The 19,209-nt window shown below is 39.4% G+C and overlaps 1 protein-coding gene across 1 annotated transcript in view; it reads left to right on the forward strand.

Annotated features, from left to right (window-relative positions):
• Nucleotides 1-1,270: 1,270 nt before the first annotated feature.
• Nucleotides 1,271-19,209, forward strand: part of spock1 (SPARC (osteonectin), cwcv and kazal like domains proteoglycan 1) — a 107,758-nt gene continuing 89,819 nt past the window's right edge. The window contains exons 1-2 of the mRNA XM_057349734.1: nucleotides 1,271-1,411; nucleotides 1,881-2,030. Coding sequence (XP_057205717.1) covers nucleotides 1,881-2,030 — 150 coding nt within the window. The 5' untranslated portion in view covers nucleotides 1,271-1,411. The remainder of the gene's footprint in view (nucleotides 1,412-1,880; nucleotides 2,031-19,209) is intronic.

Raw genomic sequence — 19,209 nt, forward strand, 5'->3', positions numbered from 1 at the left:
CTTTAATTCTGTTCTTTTCGCAACAATTCAGTTCAAAGCCAATTCAAACCCTCGTCATACGAGCAGTGCTGTTCTGTGATGTGGTGCTGAATGGACAGCTCCCATTCGCGCGCGCACATTACCAACACTTCAAAATAAAGGTGCTGTCATAGAAGAACCATTTTTGGTTGCCCAAAGAACCTTTCAGTCAAGTGTCTTGCCTTTACATTATCTGTAGAACCTTGCTCCACTACACCTTTTGTGAAACAGAAAGGAACTTTTGATAGCATTTGTTTTTAAGAGAGAGAATATCAATCTTACAACTTTTGCTGCTTTATGTTTTACTCATGAGCTTCATCTATTGACTTATTTATTCATTTTAATTAAAAATAAGCCAATGTTCCAGTTTGTCTCTCAGCAGCCGAAATCACGGCAGTAAGGCGGTGTAAAGCCATCACCCACCTCCATGGAGCCCGATTTCAAATGGAACCTGGGGCCGGTTTTAATTCGTTAGGAGTGATCAGGGAGTGAGTGGATGTCGGTGTATTGATTTGCCTCTCAACAGCGCAGGATGCTTAACAACTTTAAATCAACACCTGCGTATTACCTCCAGCAAACCTGAACAAGAGCGTTTATTCCCCGGTGAATGCAGCACTCCTTTTGTTCTACATCCATCTCTCCGAGAGAGAGCGAGACCAACTCGAACAAAGGTTCAAATTGGAGAGGCAGTGAAAAGCTTCTTTGATTAAAAGGCCCAGGTCACATTTCACCTTGGAACCAAAGACAGACGGACGGAGACAAATTTTCCATAAAGAAAATGAAACCTATTTTAGGACCTATTTTAATAACAAATATACACGAATATTAATGCAATGCGTCCGAGCGTTACTTTATGCTGCAATTATAACTCATTTCAATTCTTAAAACTGCAATTGTTTTTATTTCATTAATGGCAATGCAATATATTATGTAAAATCATTTTCAGTTTTTAATTATAGGCCTATATAAGTGTTTTCTTAGTTGCTGTAAAGTGATGTGAATTTGATAAGAAGATGTGCTGAATTTTTTGTGCCAATAAAGCTATATAATGAAAACAGTCTGAACACTCCTAGTATCTAATCATTTTTTAAGTACATAATTTAATTTTGGGGCGAAATCTTAACTCTTTGATTAGCCTAATAACGGGAGGCATTGGTTGGGATGTGGATAAAGTGGGCGTGGTTACGGTAGAGGGGCGTTGCCTTGTGGGCGGAGATGCTCACCGTTCCATGACACGGTTCCGATTCTCCCGTTTGCTCAGTGCAGCAGCTGCGGAGGTCTGAGAAAACTAGTTCGTCGTGTCTCGGATACTTTACGGTCTCGTCCGCTCACCGCTTCTTTCCAATCACCCGTTCACATCGGCCCTGATAACCGCGAACGGCCCCGTCCCGAGGTGAGTAAAGCGAATTCTTAATAATATCGGTTTAAAATGAAGCTAATTTATTTAGACGCCAGCCAGGGCGTCTCGAGCTCCATCAGCTGAGCGCGGGAGGCGCGAGCGGCTCTGGGCTGAGTGCGGGACGCTCGAGCTCTAAACTCAGTTTTATGTTGCTGTCAGTTAACGTTACCTCAGGATTTTCTCTTCAAACGCGATTAATCGCATCAGAAGGACACATTCAGCGCATTTATAATCCAGATTTAATCCGCGACCTGCGCGTGTCGCCCCGAGTTGACATGAGGGAGACATTGATCCTTTAAATGTTTTATATTTGAGGTGTCTTGAAATAAGTCCTCTAACGCGGAGTGTGTCAAAGTGTTTACCTTAAGTACTCCGTCCTTAATTTCACCTGCTCCCCCTCTCTTTTTTTTCTCTCATCCTCTTTCTATTTTTCTTTCCCTCTCGTTATCTCTCTCTCGTTCAGATGGCGTTGAGTCTCGGTCTTTTCGTGTCTCTGACGGTGTTTTCGGTGTCGGTCACCGGCAGCAGTGCTGGTAACCCCCTGGACAATGAGAAGTGGATGAGCACCGTGTCCCAGTACGACAAGAGCAAATACTGGAACAAATTCCGTGACGTGAGTTTTTCCACCACATTCACCTTTACTGATGGGTCCACATGTCCAGTTTACGAAGAAAAGCCTTTATAATGCTACGAAATCAAGGCGTGTGATTTAATGTTGTTGAGAGAGATCCCATGAAGAACAGCACAACATGGCATAAAAATAAACCCAATAATGTGAATTTTCAAAAGGTTTATTATAGGGTTAGTTATAGCCTGTTATAAAAGGAATTACCTTATATTTTAGAAACATGGGTACGTAGGGCAGTATACAAGCTTCCTTTCTGTACTACACAGAACAGTATGTGAGAATTGGTGCATCCCATTCATAATACATTGATAACAGTTTGCTGAAGGTATAATGAGCTTCTATTTTAAGAACTATTGATATACAGCCTTGTTTGGATTGGTGTGGCTTTGCCCCAGATTGCATACTAATGCTACATATACAGTAAACGTGAATGATCATTAGTATGATCGCAAATCATAGAACGCTAAAAATTGTATCACAAAAAGTGCTGTCAATCCTAAATTTTACGATTGTAGCACAGCCATATCACCCTGCAAAATAAGATATATTGATATTATTTGTGCCATCCTACTAAACCATCACCAGTATAAGTACATGTACATGCCTTCAGTGAGCAGTGAAAGTATTCGAATGGTGATGCAGTCCATGTGGTGTGGGATGTGTTGTGTAATTCACACTGGAGAGGTACAGATCTCGAAATGAAGCACCTGTCCATAAGTGTATTCAGAAGGGTCTCAGCTGTGAGATGTGTATGAGAGAGAGATGGGGCAGTAGGGGGTGTTGGAGGCTCTTTATAGGGATGAAGTGAATGCAGGATGTGAAATGAAGAGTCTCTTCACGCCAGTCGTGTTCTCTGTGTATCTCTCTCTCTCTCTCTCTCTCTCTCTCTCTCTCATATCATTCTTTCTCTCTCTCTCTCTCTCTCTGTTAATGAGAGGTGATATTATGAATGCTGATGCAGTGAGAGATGCTTTGAAAGGGAAGGTGACAAGGACATTAGCACACAAACGAACACGCACACTCATATGGTTCTAAATGAACGGGTCCATTTTTTTTTATTACATTTATCATACGACAGATTTACAGCAAAATATACTTGCAGAAAAGTGCCATTCATAACTACTTATCAGTTAATCTGACAAATCAATGCATGAAGTAGCTTTGAGAATGAGTATAAAGTTGCAAAAGATCAAGTCCTTACACAGAGATCCTTGTTTGCTACATCATATGTGTGCATGTGTTTTACAAATAGACTACATGTCTAACGAATAAATATGAATATATGCATTGACGTGCAGTCAGAGTAAATAGATTTAATTAAATAAGAAAGTGTTGATGCGCTTTCATGTTTAACTTACTGCGCTCACGAATGCAGAGAGAAGGTGAGAGAGCGCGCTCTTCATGATCACATGCGGGTCACATGAATATAGAATCATGAGGGGCGATCTGTACGGATCACGGATAAACTCCGATCAGATCCTTATACCACTAATAATTGTTACACAATATTTTCGCGAAATAATTGGCTAATTTCAAAAGTGCTGCAGAATCGATACGGAGGCAGATGTATCGATGCGCGCATCGTCAGGAGCTCATGACGATGTATCGCCATATCGATATTTTGAGTACAGCCCTAGTGGCAGTACTGCCAAAGTCTTATATGATGGTATTCCTAATTTTGTGTCATGGAAATGTGAACTATACAGTATGTGTGTGTGTGTGAATATGTGTAATTACTCCACAAACTCTGGAAGTGTTAGAGTGAAGGATGACAGGTTGTCTTGAGTCCAGGGTTTAAAAGCTTTTAAATGAGCCTTTCCTCAAGATATAGCTCGGATAGACATTTTTAGGCACACACAGACACATTTTCAGAGGCTTACTGTTCGCATAACAGTCTAAAGGCTGATAATAGCTGTTTTTTTAAAGGTCGTTGTGAAATATGTGTAGGCCTCTTAAGTCTAATGGCTGTCTAATAAAGTGCCCGGGCTGCTGAGGATTTGCACTGTTTTTCCATTCGTTTATATTATCTGGTTTTAAAATGAATATAGACTTAGATGTAGTGGTAGTACGCTGTTAAAAGTAAAGGTTCTGTAATGATTTTTTTACATTTTCTTACCACAATTAAAGCTTATGTTTTTTTAAAAGCCTTGCAGCTGTATAGGGTTCCTTGGTTGTGAATGTATAAGCTTACTGATTTGTGTTTTTGTTCACTGTGAATGTAAACATTGTTTTGGCATTTATTTCAATTTTAAAATGTGACAGGATTTCATGAGAAGACTTCATAACTTTGAATGCTTAAATTGTTTGTGATTTTCACAGAAAAACATTAAGAAGGCAAATGTAAAGTGCAAATTCAGGATGTGTTAGTTTGACTCATTTGATGAGATTTGTGTCCTTTCTAGTCATTTATAAAAAAAAGGTGGTGTGGGTCCTCTGGGACTGCTGTGTCTGCCATGTGAATGAGCTGCATTACTCAGAAACTGCTTACAGTCTGAATGTGAGGAGAGGAGTGGTCCAAAGACTTTGGTTTTGGTGAAATTCTATTGTTCTCCAAAGGAAAGATGGTGTGTGATTTACTGTTATCATATGCAACATCTTTCTCTCAATCTGTTACTCTTCTTTAAAGAGCTAATGCTAGCATGCTGCCCTCTTATATGACCGATTAGTCATATAACTGCCTACGACTTCATAACCTGCCTACAAACAAACATAGCAAATCACAGTCACCATTCAGATGGTATTAGTTCAATAAACAATAGTTGAGTTTCCGTTATTAGCATAGATTTGGATCAAGGTGTCAGGAATCCTCCCGATTCAACATATTTGTTACATTTTTCAGTGAAGGGAGAAATAAATTCATTACAGAACTGAGGCTGTTACTGGACGCTGCTAATGCAGTGATGATTCTGAGCAGTCTGTGATCAGACTTATAATTGATTTCATTTACTGAAAGCAGTATTTTACCCAGACAGGTGCGCAAAAGGTTTAATTCACAACGAGGAATTTTAGGCTTAGTTGCGGTATTCAACGAAGGTCGAAACAAATAAGAAAAATAAATATGACATTCTTATCTAAATTGGATTAGATTTCTCAGACGATATACAGCAGGCAAACTGAATTGTAATTTGTACCGGTTCTATTGGACACCAGCACCATAATGGAGGAGAAGGAGCATGTATTTCTGTTGATCTGACATCTGCTTTGTTTTTCCTTTGACTTCCCTCCCCCCTCATCTCTCTCTCTCTCTCTCTCTCTCTCTCTCTCTCTCTCTCTCTAATAGACTATGCGGCCGTTTGTTCAATCATCAATCGAAAGCTCTCTCTCCGTCTCTCTCTCTCTCTCTCTCTCTCTCTCTCTCTCTCTCTCTCTCTCTCTCTCTCTCTGACACATTCTGACCCTGTGCTCAGTTGACCATGAAATCAGCCTCCCAACGCACACACCTGCCTAAATAAGCTGCCATATTGCAGACTGTTTCATTGTTGTCATCAGAAAAGTGACGCTTCAGGATCTGTGTGTGATATTCATTTTTATTACCGCACCTGAAAGAATCTTGCACATCCTTTCAGGAGCATATTCCTGAAAAATAAAGTTGAATTATATTCTGCTTAAAGAAAATGATGCCTATTTTAGGTCCATTACATTTTGCATTGTGACCGTTTTCATGTCAGTTATGTCGAAGAATTTTATTGTTACATTAACATGTTAACATGTACATCATGGTCGTTAAACATCTGGACGGTAATGAGAATTTGCATTACTATACAAAATAATGTCAATAGGTTTCATTTTCTTTATGCAAAATACAATTTATGATTTTGGGTTGAAATATGCTCTGTAAATGATTTGTTCATTCATCTACCTGTGCTATTTTCAACTTGGTTCCATCTACCTTTGTTGTGTGTGCGCTTGTGGCTGTTTCTATTGATTTGTTAATTTATTAGACTGGGCAGAAAAGCCAAAGAGAATTGCTGAGGGAACAGGAGTGTAAGAGAAGCAGGTGTGTTACCCGCAGGATTGTGTATGTGTGATAGTGCTGACAGACAGTATTACGTTGAGTGGTTACAGCTGGAACTATGATGGCTTTGTGCTGAGCATGTTCTATGAACATATGTGTATGTTCTGTTTGGAAAAACACTTGCATTTGTTTGTTTTCTCTCTCTGGGGGTGTTACACAAAGCCAACCTATAAACCGTGTTTTTGGCCATTGTGTTCTAATAATGTACAAAAATGCTTTTTACAATGGCAGATAATTGGGTTTTAAAATACAGTCCCCAGGGGTGTCATAATGATGCATTATGATATGATTTTGATTGAAACTGCACCAAGTGCATGAGAGAGACCCTGCATTACAAGTTCTTGTGTTGCACTGAAGGAGTGTGCACTTCAGATGATGGCTTGGCCTTAGTGGTTGTGCGTGCATGTGTGTGACTGCAGACATCCAATCAATCGATTGATTAATCAGTTGCTTAGAAAAGTGAGGCGTTTCTAGCTGGGAAACACAGTGGCTTATGATGCTTGTGAGCTTTGAGTTTATTCTGATCTCATGATGTTCTGCGCTTTTATTAGTAAACACCATGGTTAGAGTCTGCTTAAAATCTTTTTACCATGTAAAGCAGCACAAAACAGGATAGGAATATATATGTGTATGTCTTGCGCTCTTATAACGCTCACATTTAACCTCACGTTTGCAAATATGGCAGCACTTTGTCATTTGTAGGAGGCTCTTATAGTGGGTTTAACTACTGAAATAGTGTTTTGAGTTTGGGACACAAATAAACAGAAAGTTACAGAGACAGATTCAGGATCAGGACTTATCTGTTCGGTGTTTGACAAAGCATATCAAAGTAAACAATACAAATCTGCTTGTCCATTTCTACATCATTAAATGAGGTGTGTATGAGATCATTTTCCTGCCTCACCAGGGCTATGAAGAAGCGTCTTTCTCTCTTTTTCTCTCTCTGTCTGTGGGTGACAGTCTTGTCAGATGTGTGCAGTGTGTCTTTGATGGGAGGGAGAGGCAGAAGTTGTTTTCTGTCAGTCTGGTTTATTGTTTGTTTGTCTTCAAAGATTCCTCTGTTTTCCTGTCTTCTATATACAGTATATTCATCTCTCTGTCTGATTTTCCTTGAAAGCATTTTGGTGTGCCTGTGTATATATATTGCACATCTAGTAAATACAGTACATACCCTAAAAGCTACGTAGCTTTTTTAACACGTGTGCGACATTTGTGTTTTGTCATTAATATTTTTTCTGGAGGGGGGCGTTACCTTGAAATGTTTCTTTTATCCTTTTGTTGGCCATATGACTAACCCAAAGCTGAGACTCAAATTGACCAGTCAAACATCTCAACCAAGAGTCTTTAATTACTGTATGCCCTTCTGTGAATTTAGGAAAATGTTCCTTCTGGTAGAAAGATGCATTTCCTTTTATTTTTAACTTTACATTAGCTAGAAATTTAGAAATGTATGCTCATGTACTTTTTATGTGCTTTTTGGTCAGCATTTTCAAATAAGCCCAGTGTGCAGATTCTGTGCAAGTGAACTTCTCCACTCACTTTTAACATTATCCAGTAGATTTCCAACCTGTGACGGTCAAACGGAGAGTCGCCCCGAACGTTTTTATTCACAGGTAGAAATTCTTTCTGTGTGAGATGAATTGATGACCAGGAGGATTTAATGAAGAGGTGAGACACAGGGAGTTCCTGCGTGAGAGAGACCAGAGTCTGCTCAGAGAGTCGGGAAGAGATTTCTCGCCTGTCTGCTGTTGAGTTATCTCCCCCGTCTCTCTCTCTCTTCAGCACTGGAAAACGCTGATTCTGATCTCCTCTAGAGCTCTCTGACTCAGTGGCTTCGTACCGTACGGTCGGATTGCGTGTCATCAGTAATTAGTGAAGTGTGAAACGAGTTGTCATCCGGATACCATCAAGCAATCCTAAGAAAAGAAGAGAGGGAAGGGGAATTAGAGGAGTTAGTTGGAGAGAAATGGAGGATAAAGGTGCAGGAAAATAAGAAGGAGTGATGGATGATCAGTCAAGCTCCTCATCCAGTAGGGAGTTTATTATACTGCTTTAGTACTTTGTGTGTCTTTGTGTTTGTGTGTGTGTGCTCAAGAAACAGTTTATCTCCTGCTGCGTGCAAATATGGCAGCACTTTTTCATTTGTAGTTGGAAAGTATCAAGAGTAAAGATGGCAAAAATCCACTTAAAAATCCACACACAGGGAAGAGTTTAGTGTAGTTCAAAACGACAATGTGTGACAGAAGATAAGTGTCTTGAGTCATTCAATACTGTATACAAGACGCGAGGGTCTTTGTGCCTCTGGATTTCCAGCTCGTAGTATCATGTGTTCAACTGAACTGATGTCAGTATTATCATAGTAACATGCACAGCTATTCAAAGTATGCACTTGTGATTTTATAGATGTTCTTGCATGGGAACCATGTGTGTGTGTGTGTGTGTGTGTGTAGGCGCTATTGCATCTTGCAATCCTGGAATTATTCATTCATTTGGCCTGATTTGTATGCACTCATAAATATAGATTGCATTGTAATGAAGGTTCCTCCCCTCCCCTCCTCTCTCTCTCTCTCTCTCTCTCTCTCTCTCTCTCTCTCTTCTCGCACTGTCTTCCTCCTTCTCACTTCATATGTCACTCACACAACCTTTTCCAGTTCAAGTGGGCAGTTATTAGCCAGAAGAAGTAGCAGTGAAGACTAAAATGTCTGGAGCTTGTGGCCTAAAGTTCTCCAGGATTCTAGAAGCTACATTGAGAGGATTACATCAGAGCTCCTTCTCTGATAAGCCTGGACATCACAGCAGCTTTAGAGTCCAGCAGGGACAGCCACAGATCAGACGCTCCGTAGACTCGGTCTTGTCTGAGTGTGCGTGTGCTGGGAGATTCGACACGATTTCTGCTCGGCTGCAAAGCCCTGTGATTTTGAGACTGGTGCAGCTCTGGGGTGAAACAGAGGAACGTCGGTTACTGACTGATTATAGACTGACATTCAGTGATGCAGCATGTGGAGTTTGATATGGAAATAGTTTTTCCTGTGCCAAAAGCAGCCAGAGAGAGAGAGACAGTGTTTGTGATCCGAATAAGGCTCTCTGTGCTTTTGGCACTATTAAAAATGGGACATTGTTTGAGGATTAAACGTTTAGAAATTCTGACAGATACATAAGAAGCAATAATTGAAAATACACTACGACTCGAAAATAACAATGGAATTCTTGTTTTGCTTCTTTTATAATGAACCAATGTCTAGTTAGAGGTTTATGTTTATTTTCACATATAGAAATATTTCAAACAGTGGTATGAGATGATGTTTTAGGTGCAAAACAGAGCAGTACAGCATTGAAGTTCATAAGCAGATTGAATATTATTTTTACTTTTGCCAAGATGAGTAATTAATTTTCTCCTTGTTTCAAGAGAGATTTACTGTGAGGACTCAAAGCAGCTCACTATAATTTGGAACAAAGCCAAAATCGCCAGTGAATTTCCATTTTATTTTTTCCTTTCATCCACAAGCATGTCGTCTAGGAAGGCAGCTCACTAGGTTTTAAAACATAGCCCTAGAAGTTCTAGATTGTGTTTGTACAATACCTGCTGTCTGCTTGAGCGTAAACCATTTATAAAAACAATTAGCCACAACTGCAGACCATTTCCTACTGTTACTTCATTCTTCTATACTCTCTCACCCATGCTCTCTCGCTTGCTCTTTCTTTCTTTTTTTATTTCACTGCTGTGCGTATGACCTGTCTGCTGTCTATCAAATACTCTCTAAGAAAGCCTGTGTTTTTTTCCACTGCTCAAGATCTCATGTTTTTTTTAGGTCTAGCCTTCTCTTTGCTTTTATGAGATGTCTCTCTCTTTTGCTCTCTGTAGTGTTTATAACCCTGGGTAAGATTGAATTTGGTCATTATCTCTGCTGCTCCCTGAAGCCATACATGCAGACCCATGTGCGTCCGGTGTTGTAGCATCTTTAATAATTCACTAAGTGGGTGCTTTTGTTCTCCTACGCCACTCTCTTGAGAAAATAAGGGGGTGATTTTGCTGTGAATGTAAAATGAAGCAACATCTTGAATATTGCAGTGGTTTTAACTGGCTTTTATTTGGCTATAAAGATGATTCTTTCACAGTTTTGCTTTGTCTCATGAAAGCATTAGTATCGATTCATTTACATGAATCAGTTCTGTCTGTTCAATTAAATGATTTAAATCTATGAATTTACAAACTGTACAATCATGCCATTTTGATCTTAAGTGCCATGGACTTGAAAAAGTGCATTTTACATACATCGATATGCTCGGCTCTAGTTAAGGTTGTGACTTGTTTAAGTGGGTTGGCTGCTTGTATAATGTGGTTTTGCGCACGGCAGATGAACAGCCTCATGGGAACAGACATTGTTTGTGGAAACGGCTCTCCGGGAGTACTGAGGCCTGTTTTGGATATACCGTCCTTTAGGAATATCCCAGACTTGTTTGGCAGTTGCTGTTGGATTTCATGTTGTCACAGGGCAGCTTCTCAACCGTGACCTAGTCTCTGTGGATCTGAGTGGATGAGAACTACATGGACATCACTTTTGCTTGTCTACTTTTAGTAACCATGTTGTTTTTTTATATTTCTTTGTTATTGACATGTCTAGCGGGCTGTCTGAAGTGAAAACTATCCGGATTGATGTCAAGGCTTTCATGTTAGTTTATGATGAAGTGATGTTTTCCATAATGTCCTTCCTAATCTTTCTGATATCAGAATAACAAAAAAAGTTATGACATCATATCAAAATTCTTTTGAGTTCAGTAAAATAGAAGTATATTTTAACTAGGGCTGCACAATATCCCTATTGAATCTTATCGAAATATCCTAAATGTGCATATCACAATTGTTTGCAATAACATTGTCAGATTTTTCACATTTACTATTGTTTTTCATGTACTACATCAGTAAAACATAGCTGCTCACTTTCAGAAGTTGTAATTAATATGTGTTTCCAAGAATTAATGTAAATAATATGTTGATTATATAATTTTCCATTTTTAAACCTATTTTAATCCAATTTAAATTAGTTTACAAATGTAAAGCATTGTTGGCGCATTGTTTAGCAAGTTATTGCATATAGAATATTTTCAACATCGTGCAGCCCTGTAATTAAACTCATTTTAAAGGGCACATATTTAGCAAAATTCACGTTTATAATGTGTTAAAACATTACACACAGTGTCTGTAAACAAGCAGTCTAAACAGTAAAAAATGTGCTCACTCCTTTTTTAATAATTTGCGTAATTCAAAAACCCTGTTGGTAAAAGCAAAGATTTGAATTCTGCCGTTAATGTCGTCACTCAACGGCAAAGCCCGCCCAGCAGTGGTGACGATCTGCCCTATTTGCATAGACACAGTCCCATGTGGGAAGTACAACAGTCGCCATCGTTAGATCGTCACTGGAGCTACACAATGTCTGCGCCACGGAGGCACTACAGTTGTTCTGTATTAGGATGTACCGACCAGCATAACTGTCTCCATAGACTCCCGCAAGCTGAGTTATAGAGAACAGCATGGTTAAATTTCATTCATGAAGGCAATGTCCCGCTGAGAATCGGTAAAGTATTTCACGTTTCCGCCAATCATTTCACGCAGGACTGCTTCACGAATGAGGGCCAGTGCAACGCTGGACTTTGAACGAGGTTGCTACTGAAACCGGGAGCAATACCAACACTTCGTGCCCAGTCCTCATATCCAGCAGAACCAGTATCACAGCTCATATTGTTGCTTATTAGTCTTTCAAAATTGCCACTCTTAATGGGCTTGTTATCGCTCTATATTGGTAATGTTGCTAACAATAGAAGTACAGAGTCTAACTGTATTTATTGACGCTGCCCTCACATGCTGTCGGGCTTATCATAAACAATACATAAAGTAAGTGTGACAGTACATGATAGAACAACGTTGAAAGCGTAGTATAACTGTAGTAACGCTAAACTATACCTGCTCGACCTCCATGCAGCATTTATTCTCTGGCTCTGTAGGCATTTTACTGCAATTCCCACACGAGCGCAGCGATTTATACATTATCAGGACGGACCATGCTAATGCTTATCGATCACTTGAAGAACGTTCATTTCACAATAACTGCAAAAATTACAACTAACCATTCAGAAACGTCCTGTTCAATTCTTAAGGTTGTCACTTGTGTCTCTCCATCAGTCTCAGACTCCGGTTTGTACATATAGGGCTGAACACCACTAACAATTACTGACATTTTGATGTTTTGTTTTGGCCGGTACGCATCAGCACGAGTTCCTGAAACTCCACCCTCCTCTGGAGAGGGGGCTGGGACGAAAAGCTCATTAACATTTAAAGAGATATAAGCAAAATCGGTGCGTTTTTACACACACTCAAAAACGGGCAACTTCAACATTCTATAATAAATGATCCGCTGGGTATTTTGAGCTAAAACTTCACATACACACTCTGGGGACACCAGAGACTTATTTCACATCTAGTAAAACCATTCGAACAACCTCTCCTTTAATATTTAAAATAGCATCCGAGTAACCTAAGTGCACTATGGTTTGTTGTGATGGAGCTGTGCTGTGTGTTGTGCTTGCATTTGATGTAAATTTGTGTTGTCATTTGTGTGTAGTGTGGGTGAATGGTGATTCATGTTGAGGATATGTAATTGCTGTCCTGTTTTCTGTTTCATGGTTGTGCTTTCAACCAAACACCAAGAAATGTGTGTGTGAATTCAGTCTGTTTAACTGGCAATGCAGAGGTTCACACACACACACGCACACGCACGCACGCACACACACACAAAAACATTAATTTAAGACTTCTTTGATCTTACATAATGAAGCTCTCCTTCAGTCTCACACACTTTCTTGTGTGTGTGGGAGTATTTCTGCTCTTTGTACAGTATGAACTGCAGTAATTATAAGAAAAAGCGAGATGCATTTCTGTTTGTAGGAGTGGAGGGAACTGCATGGAGATGCAGATATAATAGACTGCACATGTGTGATGTTTATAAAACAACTTAATTTTCCCTATTGTAGTGTGCTCAGAGGAGTTATTTAAAGATCCTGTGTTTAAAGCGGAGACATTCTGACTTCATTACACTGTTAAACATGCTGGCTTCTCAAGCTTAACATGGTCATCTTGTCAAAAAACGAGTTGAACGTATGACGTAGTATTTCTGTACTCGATTCACTCTGCCAGGGTTCGTACAAGTTTCGGAAAGTTTTTTTCAAACATGGATTCCCGTTTCGTAACAAGGGTTCTTAGTCCCTTATTGGACAATTCTCTCAGAAAAGCATGCCCACACATCATCCAGCGAGCGAAATAGCACGCCCACGCGTAAGCGTGAGAGAAAGAGCATGCCCACGCGTCAACCAGCCAGCGTGAGAAAGAGCACGCCCATCAAAGCTGCTTTACTCTGATGGAAGTTTAGCTGTGTCTGTTTGCTCAATGCATTTCGGTGATGAATGTTATATAAACAGCGGATATAACACTGGAGATCGTATGTAATTGATAGATGGCGCGGTCCCGGCACTAAAAGATGCCGGACATGAACCGCACGCAGTAAGTCAAACTAAGTCATGTCTATGTAGTTCCGCCCCCACTGCACGTCTCCAGGAGCTCGTCTTTTTCCGGAAATAATCGTACAGCTGTGTCTGTCTTTTATAAATTTGATCAAACTAAATACTCTTCGAAGATACGAAGTATGCATTACTACTCTATAGGTACTCAAGATTAATATGAGATTGGCAGAAACTGTGTGCGTTACCTCATCTTTAACCTCCTTATATAGTCTCTCTATTGACTATTTTGTAAAGTAGTATTAATTTTAACTCTTAGTATCTGTGAAATTGTTAATTGTGTGTTAATAATTTATCAGTTAACTGTTTCTGTTAACCTCCAAAGTTCTGCACACATTACATTGGATCAAATCTGCAGTCTCTCTTGATTTATATAAACTGTGCCACTGTTTGATGAAGCACATTTTGCAACTCGCAGAAACACAAGCCAGCTATTTGGAGCAGGACTCATGTGACTGTGTGTGTTGCTGTAGGGACTAGATCGGAGTGTATTGTGATGTTGTGATGAAGTGTGTGTGTTTCTCTCTGATGCTGATGCCAGATTTAAGAAGCTTGTAAAACAAAATAAGCTTAACTTCATTAGAGACCATAATCACCCAAACTCATAAATATTCACATTATCCTCGACCACAAGCAATAAATATTCATATTATTACATCACTTATGATGTATTACACCATTACAAAAGTCTTCACCCTATCAATATTTCTATCCATCCATCACCTCCATTCAGCTCTCACCCTTATAATTTGAGACTTTTATACAGCATTTTAGTACTGTAATATATCACGCTTACTCAGCATAACACACACACACACTGGGTAAAAGAGTCTTTATTAATCTCTCAGATCAAAGTAAAGTGCTGCCAGACTAAGCGTTTTGTTGCCATGGAAAAATAAGACTGATTGCCTTGGTGATGTGGATGCCGTTTTGCATCACTTGCATGATCACCTTCTCTCTGTCTTTCTCTCACTCTCTCTCATTTCTGCCCTGCTTACAGGAAGCTGTATGCTTAGATATTGATAATTGTGATGGTCTAAACTGACTGTAGTCACTGTGTTGTGTAAAAGGCTGAGAGCTCTCATTTCTGCAGGACTGGAAGGTTTATTCTGTATGAATAAACATAGAACAGCACAGTAAGTTACAGTGAATCAGCGCATCCGCATTATCTCCCAATGAGTTTGGTGCGCATGCACAGTGAGCTATGTGTAAAGCTGTAGAGATCCATATACTGGTGTTTTTCTGAATTCTGTAAGTTTATGCATATATTCATACTTCATTTTTTTGACAAATTGTCTTTAAAAATCTCCCTTATTTTTGAAATATGTGCTGTGGCCCAGTGCTGCAAATTTGAGTCCTTTTGCTTTATGAATTGTTACCTCTCGTAAAACGATGGAACAAGACTCACTTTAGCAAGTGGTGTAAAAATGTGCGAAATGTGCTTTGCATTGACCTACAAGATCGGTTCTGTCGCTTGCGTTCTGTTTCTGTTGTGTGAGTCACACTGGAAAGACTAGAACAATTTGTTGCATTTGCCCGATTAGGACATGCGGCTAGCTCGATGTGATGTATGCGTTTGTTTTTCTAGCATCCAAAATTGTTTATTTTCTGACTGCTGTGTTATAAAGTTTACATAAAGCTTCCTTTATGTAGTTCTCGTGCAACAAACTGTTCTGCTAAATTCAGAGCGCAGAAGTAAATCTCAGCGTCCCCGTTCTTTAAATATTTTCACACAGGCTTCCTTTTGATTTTTCTCTTTCTGAGACCATGTTTGATGAAGTTTTCCTGGCATCTCTCATGTAAAGAGCTCAGACTCTACGTGTGTGGCACACAAGTGCGCTGATCTGATGGAATTAAACATGGTCGAGCAGCATGTCCCTTCATATCCCACGGAATGTTAAGCATGTTATATGTGACATTAACTGTATAACTGATGAGATGTTATAGAATAATTCAGTGATACGATCTTACGCAGATGTTGAGAAATGGCTGCATTCAGGTTCAGTTCAGATGGTTCTGTAATCATTTGAAGTATTTTATGAAAGCGCTTGCATTAAAGGAATAGCTCTCCAAAATAAAAAAAAATCATAATCCCGCATGTATATACCTTCTTTTCTTCAGAGTTCAGAGTTGTTATTAAATAATAGGTGGCTCTTCCTAGCTTCATAATGCCATTTTATGGGGGGTGACCATATTTGAATGTACCTTGCTGGGATGTCTGTTTACATGAATATGTGACGTATTGATTGCTTTTGCTAAATAATATTTTTCTCACACAAAAATATTGTTTCGCTTCACGAGACATTCATTAACCCTCTGGAGTTTTATGGATTACTTTTATGATGAATGGATGTGGTTTTTGGAGCTTGAATAAAATGACACCACAGAGCTAGGAAGAATTCTTTGTCAATAATTGACCCTTTTGTGTCTTATTTTATAGATTTGTAGCCGAAACATTTGTAGCAGAAACATATGAAGCAAATTTGTTATTTCAGTGAGGCATGAAACTAAATCTGTCTAAATCTGTGTTGCAGTCATGGTGAGTTAGGACAAGGGAACTTGTATTACTTGAGACTTTATCACGCTGTGACTGGTAAGGACACAGTGTAACTAAGAAGTTCATTAAGACTCCAGAGCAATGAAAGGAAAATCTGTAAGCAATAAAATTGTCATTTCTAAAGAACCAGGACTTAGAAAAGGGAGTTTTATTGTGTGAAATAGTAGTTAGTTGTATCGTTGTCAGAATGTTTTCCAGCTGTGTTTTAGCGTATTGCTGTTTATTAAGGCTTGCTCTGTTACTAGGTAGAACACACGGACACGCTCAACCTTTTAACAGTTACATTTGCACAGCTCTGCTCCCACTATATAAAAGTGAGTGCCTGACATTTAAATGGAGCTTCAGGCCAATAACTGAAAGACGGAGATAGAGATTACTGTGTAAGAGCGGGTGAATGGTTTCCCCCTTTGGTGATTCTTGCTAAAAAGGCCAATTTGTACTTTTGATTCAAAACAGGTTTTGTTGTGGCATGTGGCATTGATATGTGACATTTATCAGTACCCATAATCCTCCACTGCGCTGCAGGTGGCCTTGTGGATGCTGAGGCCATCCATCAACCTGTCCGTCATGCGTGGTCACTATGACAACAATGAGGGTGAGGCAGCCTGCCTTCACATACACAAGCCGGTTGATTGATGGATGGCAGCAGCCAATCAAAAATAGTATGAGTGTGATAGGCATTTAATGGTTTGTGTATGATCGTGGGCGGTAGATGTCTGTGTGAATGTGTGTGGAATAATTTTTCTTGACTGAGCCGGCAAGAGGTTCCTCAAGTATATGATAATGGCAGAGCTATTCATTCTTCAAAGCTATAAAACGTTTCCTGACAAAGATTATCCTGTGTGTGTGATTGTTTCAAACCTTTGAGCATTCTTTTATTGTATCGGTTATAGACTTCACTGCAGAATGAGACAGTAAATGGTTTTGAGTGTAATTTTCATCAATTTCCATATGCCATGTCAAAAAATGGTGTATTGATACCATAGACCCATTGTTTTTCATCTACTGTTTGTGTTTGTCAGCTGGGATGTAGCCTAATCTGAGTTCTGTCTCATAATGATGGCATCATCAGCATTATAATGGCAAAAGACCAGCTGACTTACAGTAATAATAACTTCCCGCTGTTAGTACCTGGGTGGCCTGTAGCTTTGACTTCATCTTGTTTTCACCCCGTCACTGCTCCCATTGGCCCTATGACCCGGTTCCCATGGCGACTGTCGTCCTGGCACCTAACATTAACCTGGCACCACAACACGAAGTATTGATCTGTGTTCTTTTCGCTTCCTCTGCTTGAAGATATAGAGAGACGTGCACTGTGCTCTAGAGGAAAAGACAGTCCTAATGGTGTCATTTTATCACACACGCACCATTAGAGGCTCAAAGCAGAACTATCACTTTCAACACCCTGTTATTCTCTCTCATTCCAGCAGAATGACCACCTCACAGCCACAGCGCCTGTCCTGCTGTTTGATGCTGTTGTTAGGGTACCCTGAGGGTTTGCCGGGGGGTTCTGGGTGGGTGCTTATTGGCTCAAGTCAAAAGACATGCACTCCAAAACTATGATGTTCTGTGTATGGTATTTTAATGGCCTTTTACAACATAACAGATTTGTCAAATTGTAAAGCAAATGGCACTTTGTTACAAATGATTGTTTACGTATCATTTAGTTTCACACTTAGTATTGTTCTAAGAGGTCAAAAAATTAAACGGGACATTGGAGAAGACATGTACATCTATATCTATCTATTTATATACAGTGCATACTACTTTTTGCTCAAATATTTATACAAATTTATTAAGGGGCATTATTTGCCTCGATTTCCAGGTGCATTTTTTTAATTTATAAGCAACTTTTTTTCTACCCACATAAAACCCCACAGCATCTGTCTATTCCTGTTAAATACTTTATTTAATTCAATGAATTGAATAACATAATTGTTGTGGCTTTTGTTGTTTTTCAAAATGTGCTGCATACAACTGAGCACGCTGCATGAAATGCTCAGAAATATGTACACAGTTCATCAAGTTTGACCTGACCTTTTGTTTCCACCGTGGAAAATAAGCCATTCATCATCTTGAGTCATTATTTACAGATTCAAACCAGACTCTTTTGTATATTTAAAAAGATAGTGGTTCTGTTTTATAAAGTGCTTACAGTGTTTGTGCAGTAAAATGTGTTTTAGAAGTTCAAAGACGTCATAGTGTGAACAGGTTGTTGTTTACCGTGTAAAATAGCTGTTTAATTCGAGCTGGACGGTATAATGCGAGTTCTCTGATCTCAGCGAGTTCTCCCCTGCTGAAATTACTCTTCAGCAAACATCAAATACAGTAAACAGTTCGTGTAAGAACAGCATGCAGGTTTAAATTCATGTTTGAACACATTGCCACTGTGGTGGAGAATTGAAATTAGAAGAACTCAGATTTATAGATAACAAGAGGTGAAAGAATCAGACAGGCAGAGAAAGAATTGAATTTAAAAATGCCCTTTATCACAATAAAGAAAGGAAGAATTCCACTCTATAAAGTAAACTTGTAGAAAGAACTTAAGCTTTTGCAGGCTTAGTGATCAGATTTACTGAAATATAGAGTCAGTTGTTGTTTCATCAAATTAAAATCATGAATAGGGGTTCAGTCTATGCATAATGTCAAATTTAAAAGTCTTCTCTGCTGGGCATCCAAATGCTCCTTTGAAATTCAATTTAGATACTTAAAATCAAAATCTATCTGATCTATGATCAGCATTGACATTGACTCTATTTGTGTTTCTTTTTTATAAAGAGGGTTATTGAGTTATTATGTGTGTGTGTTTGTGAGTTTTGGATTGTCCCTATTGATTCAATTTAATCGTCCTCTGGTTGACCTTTGCCAGCTAATACAAAGCCACAGGCACAAACACACACACGCATACACACATGCATACACACGCACGCACGCACGCACGCACGCACGCACGCACGCACGCACGCACGCACGCACGCACACACACACACACACACAGACACACACTCGCACGCACGCACGTG

The sequence above is a fragment of the Triplophysa rosa genome, linkage group LG13 (assembly GCF_024868665.1).
Source record: "Triplophysa rosa linkage group LG13, Trosa_1v2, whole genome shotgun sequence".
Taxonomy (NCBI): Eukaryota; Metazoa; Chordata; class Actinopteri; order Cypriniformes; family Nemacheilidae; genus Triplophysa; species Triplophysa rosa.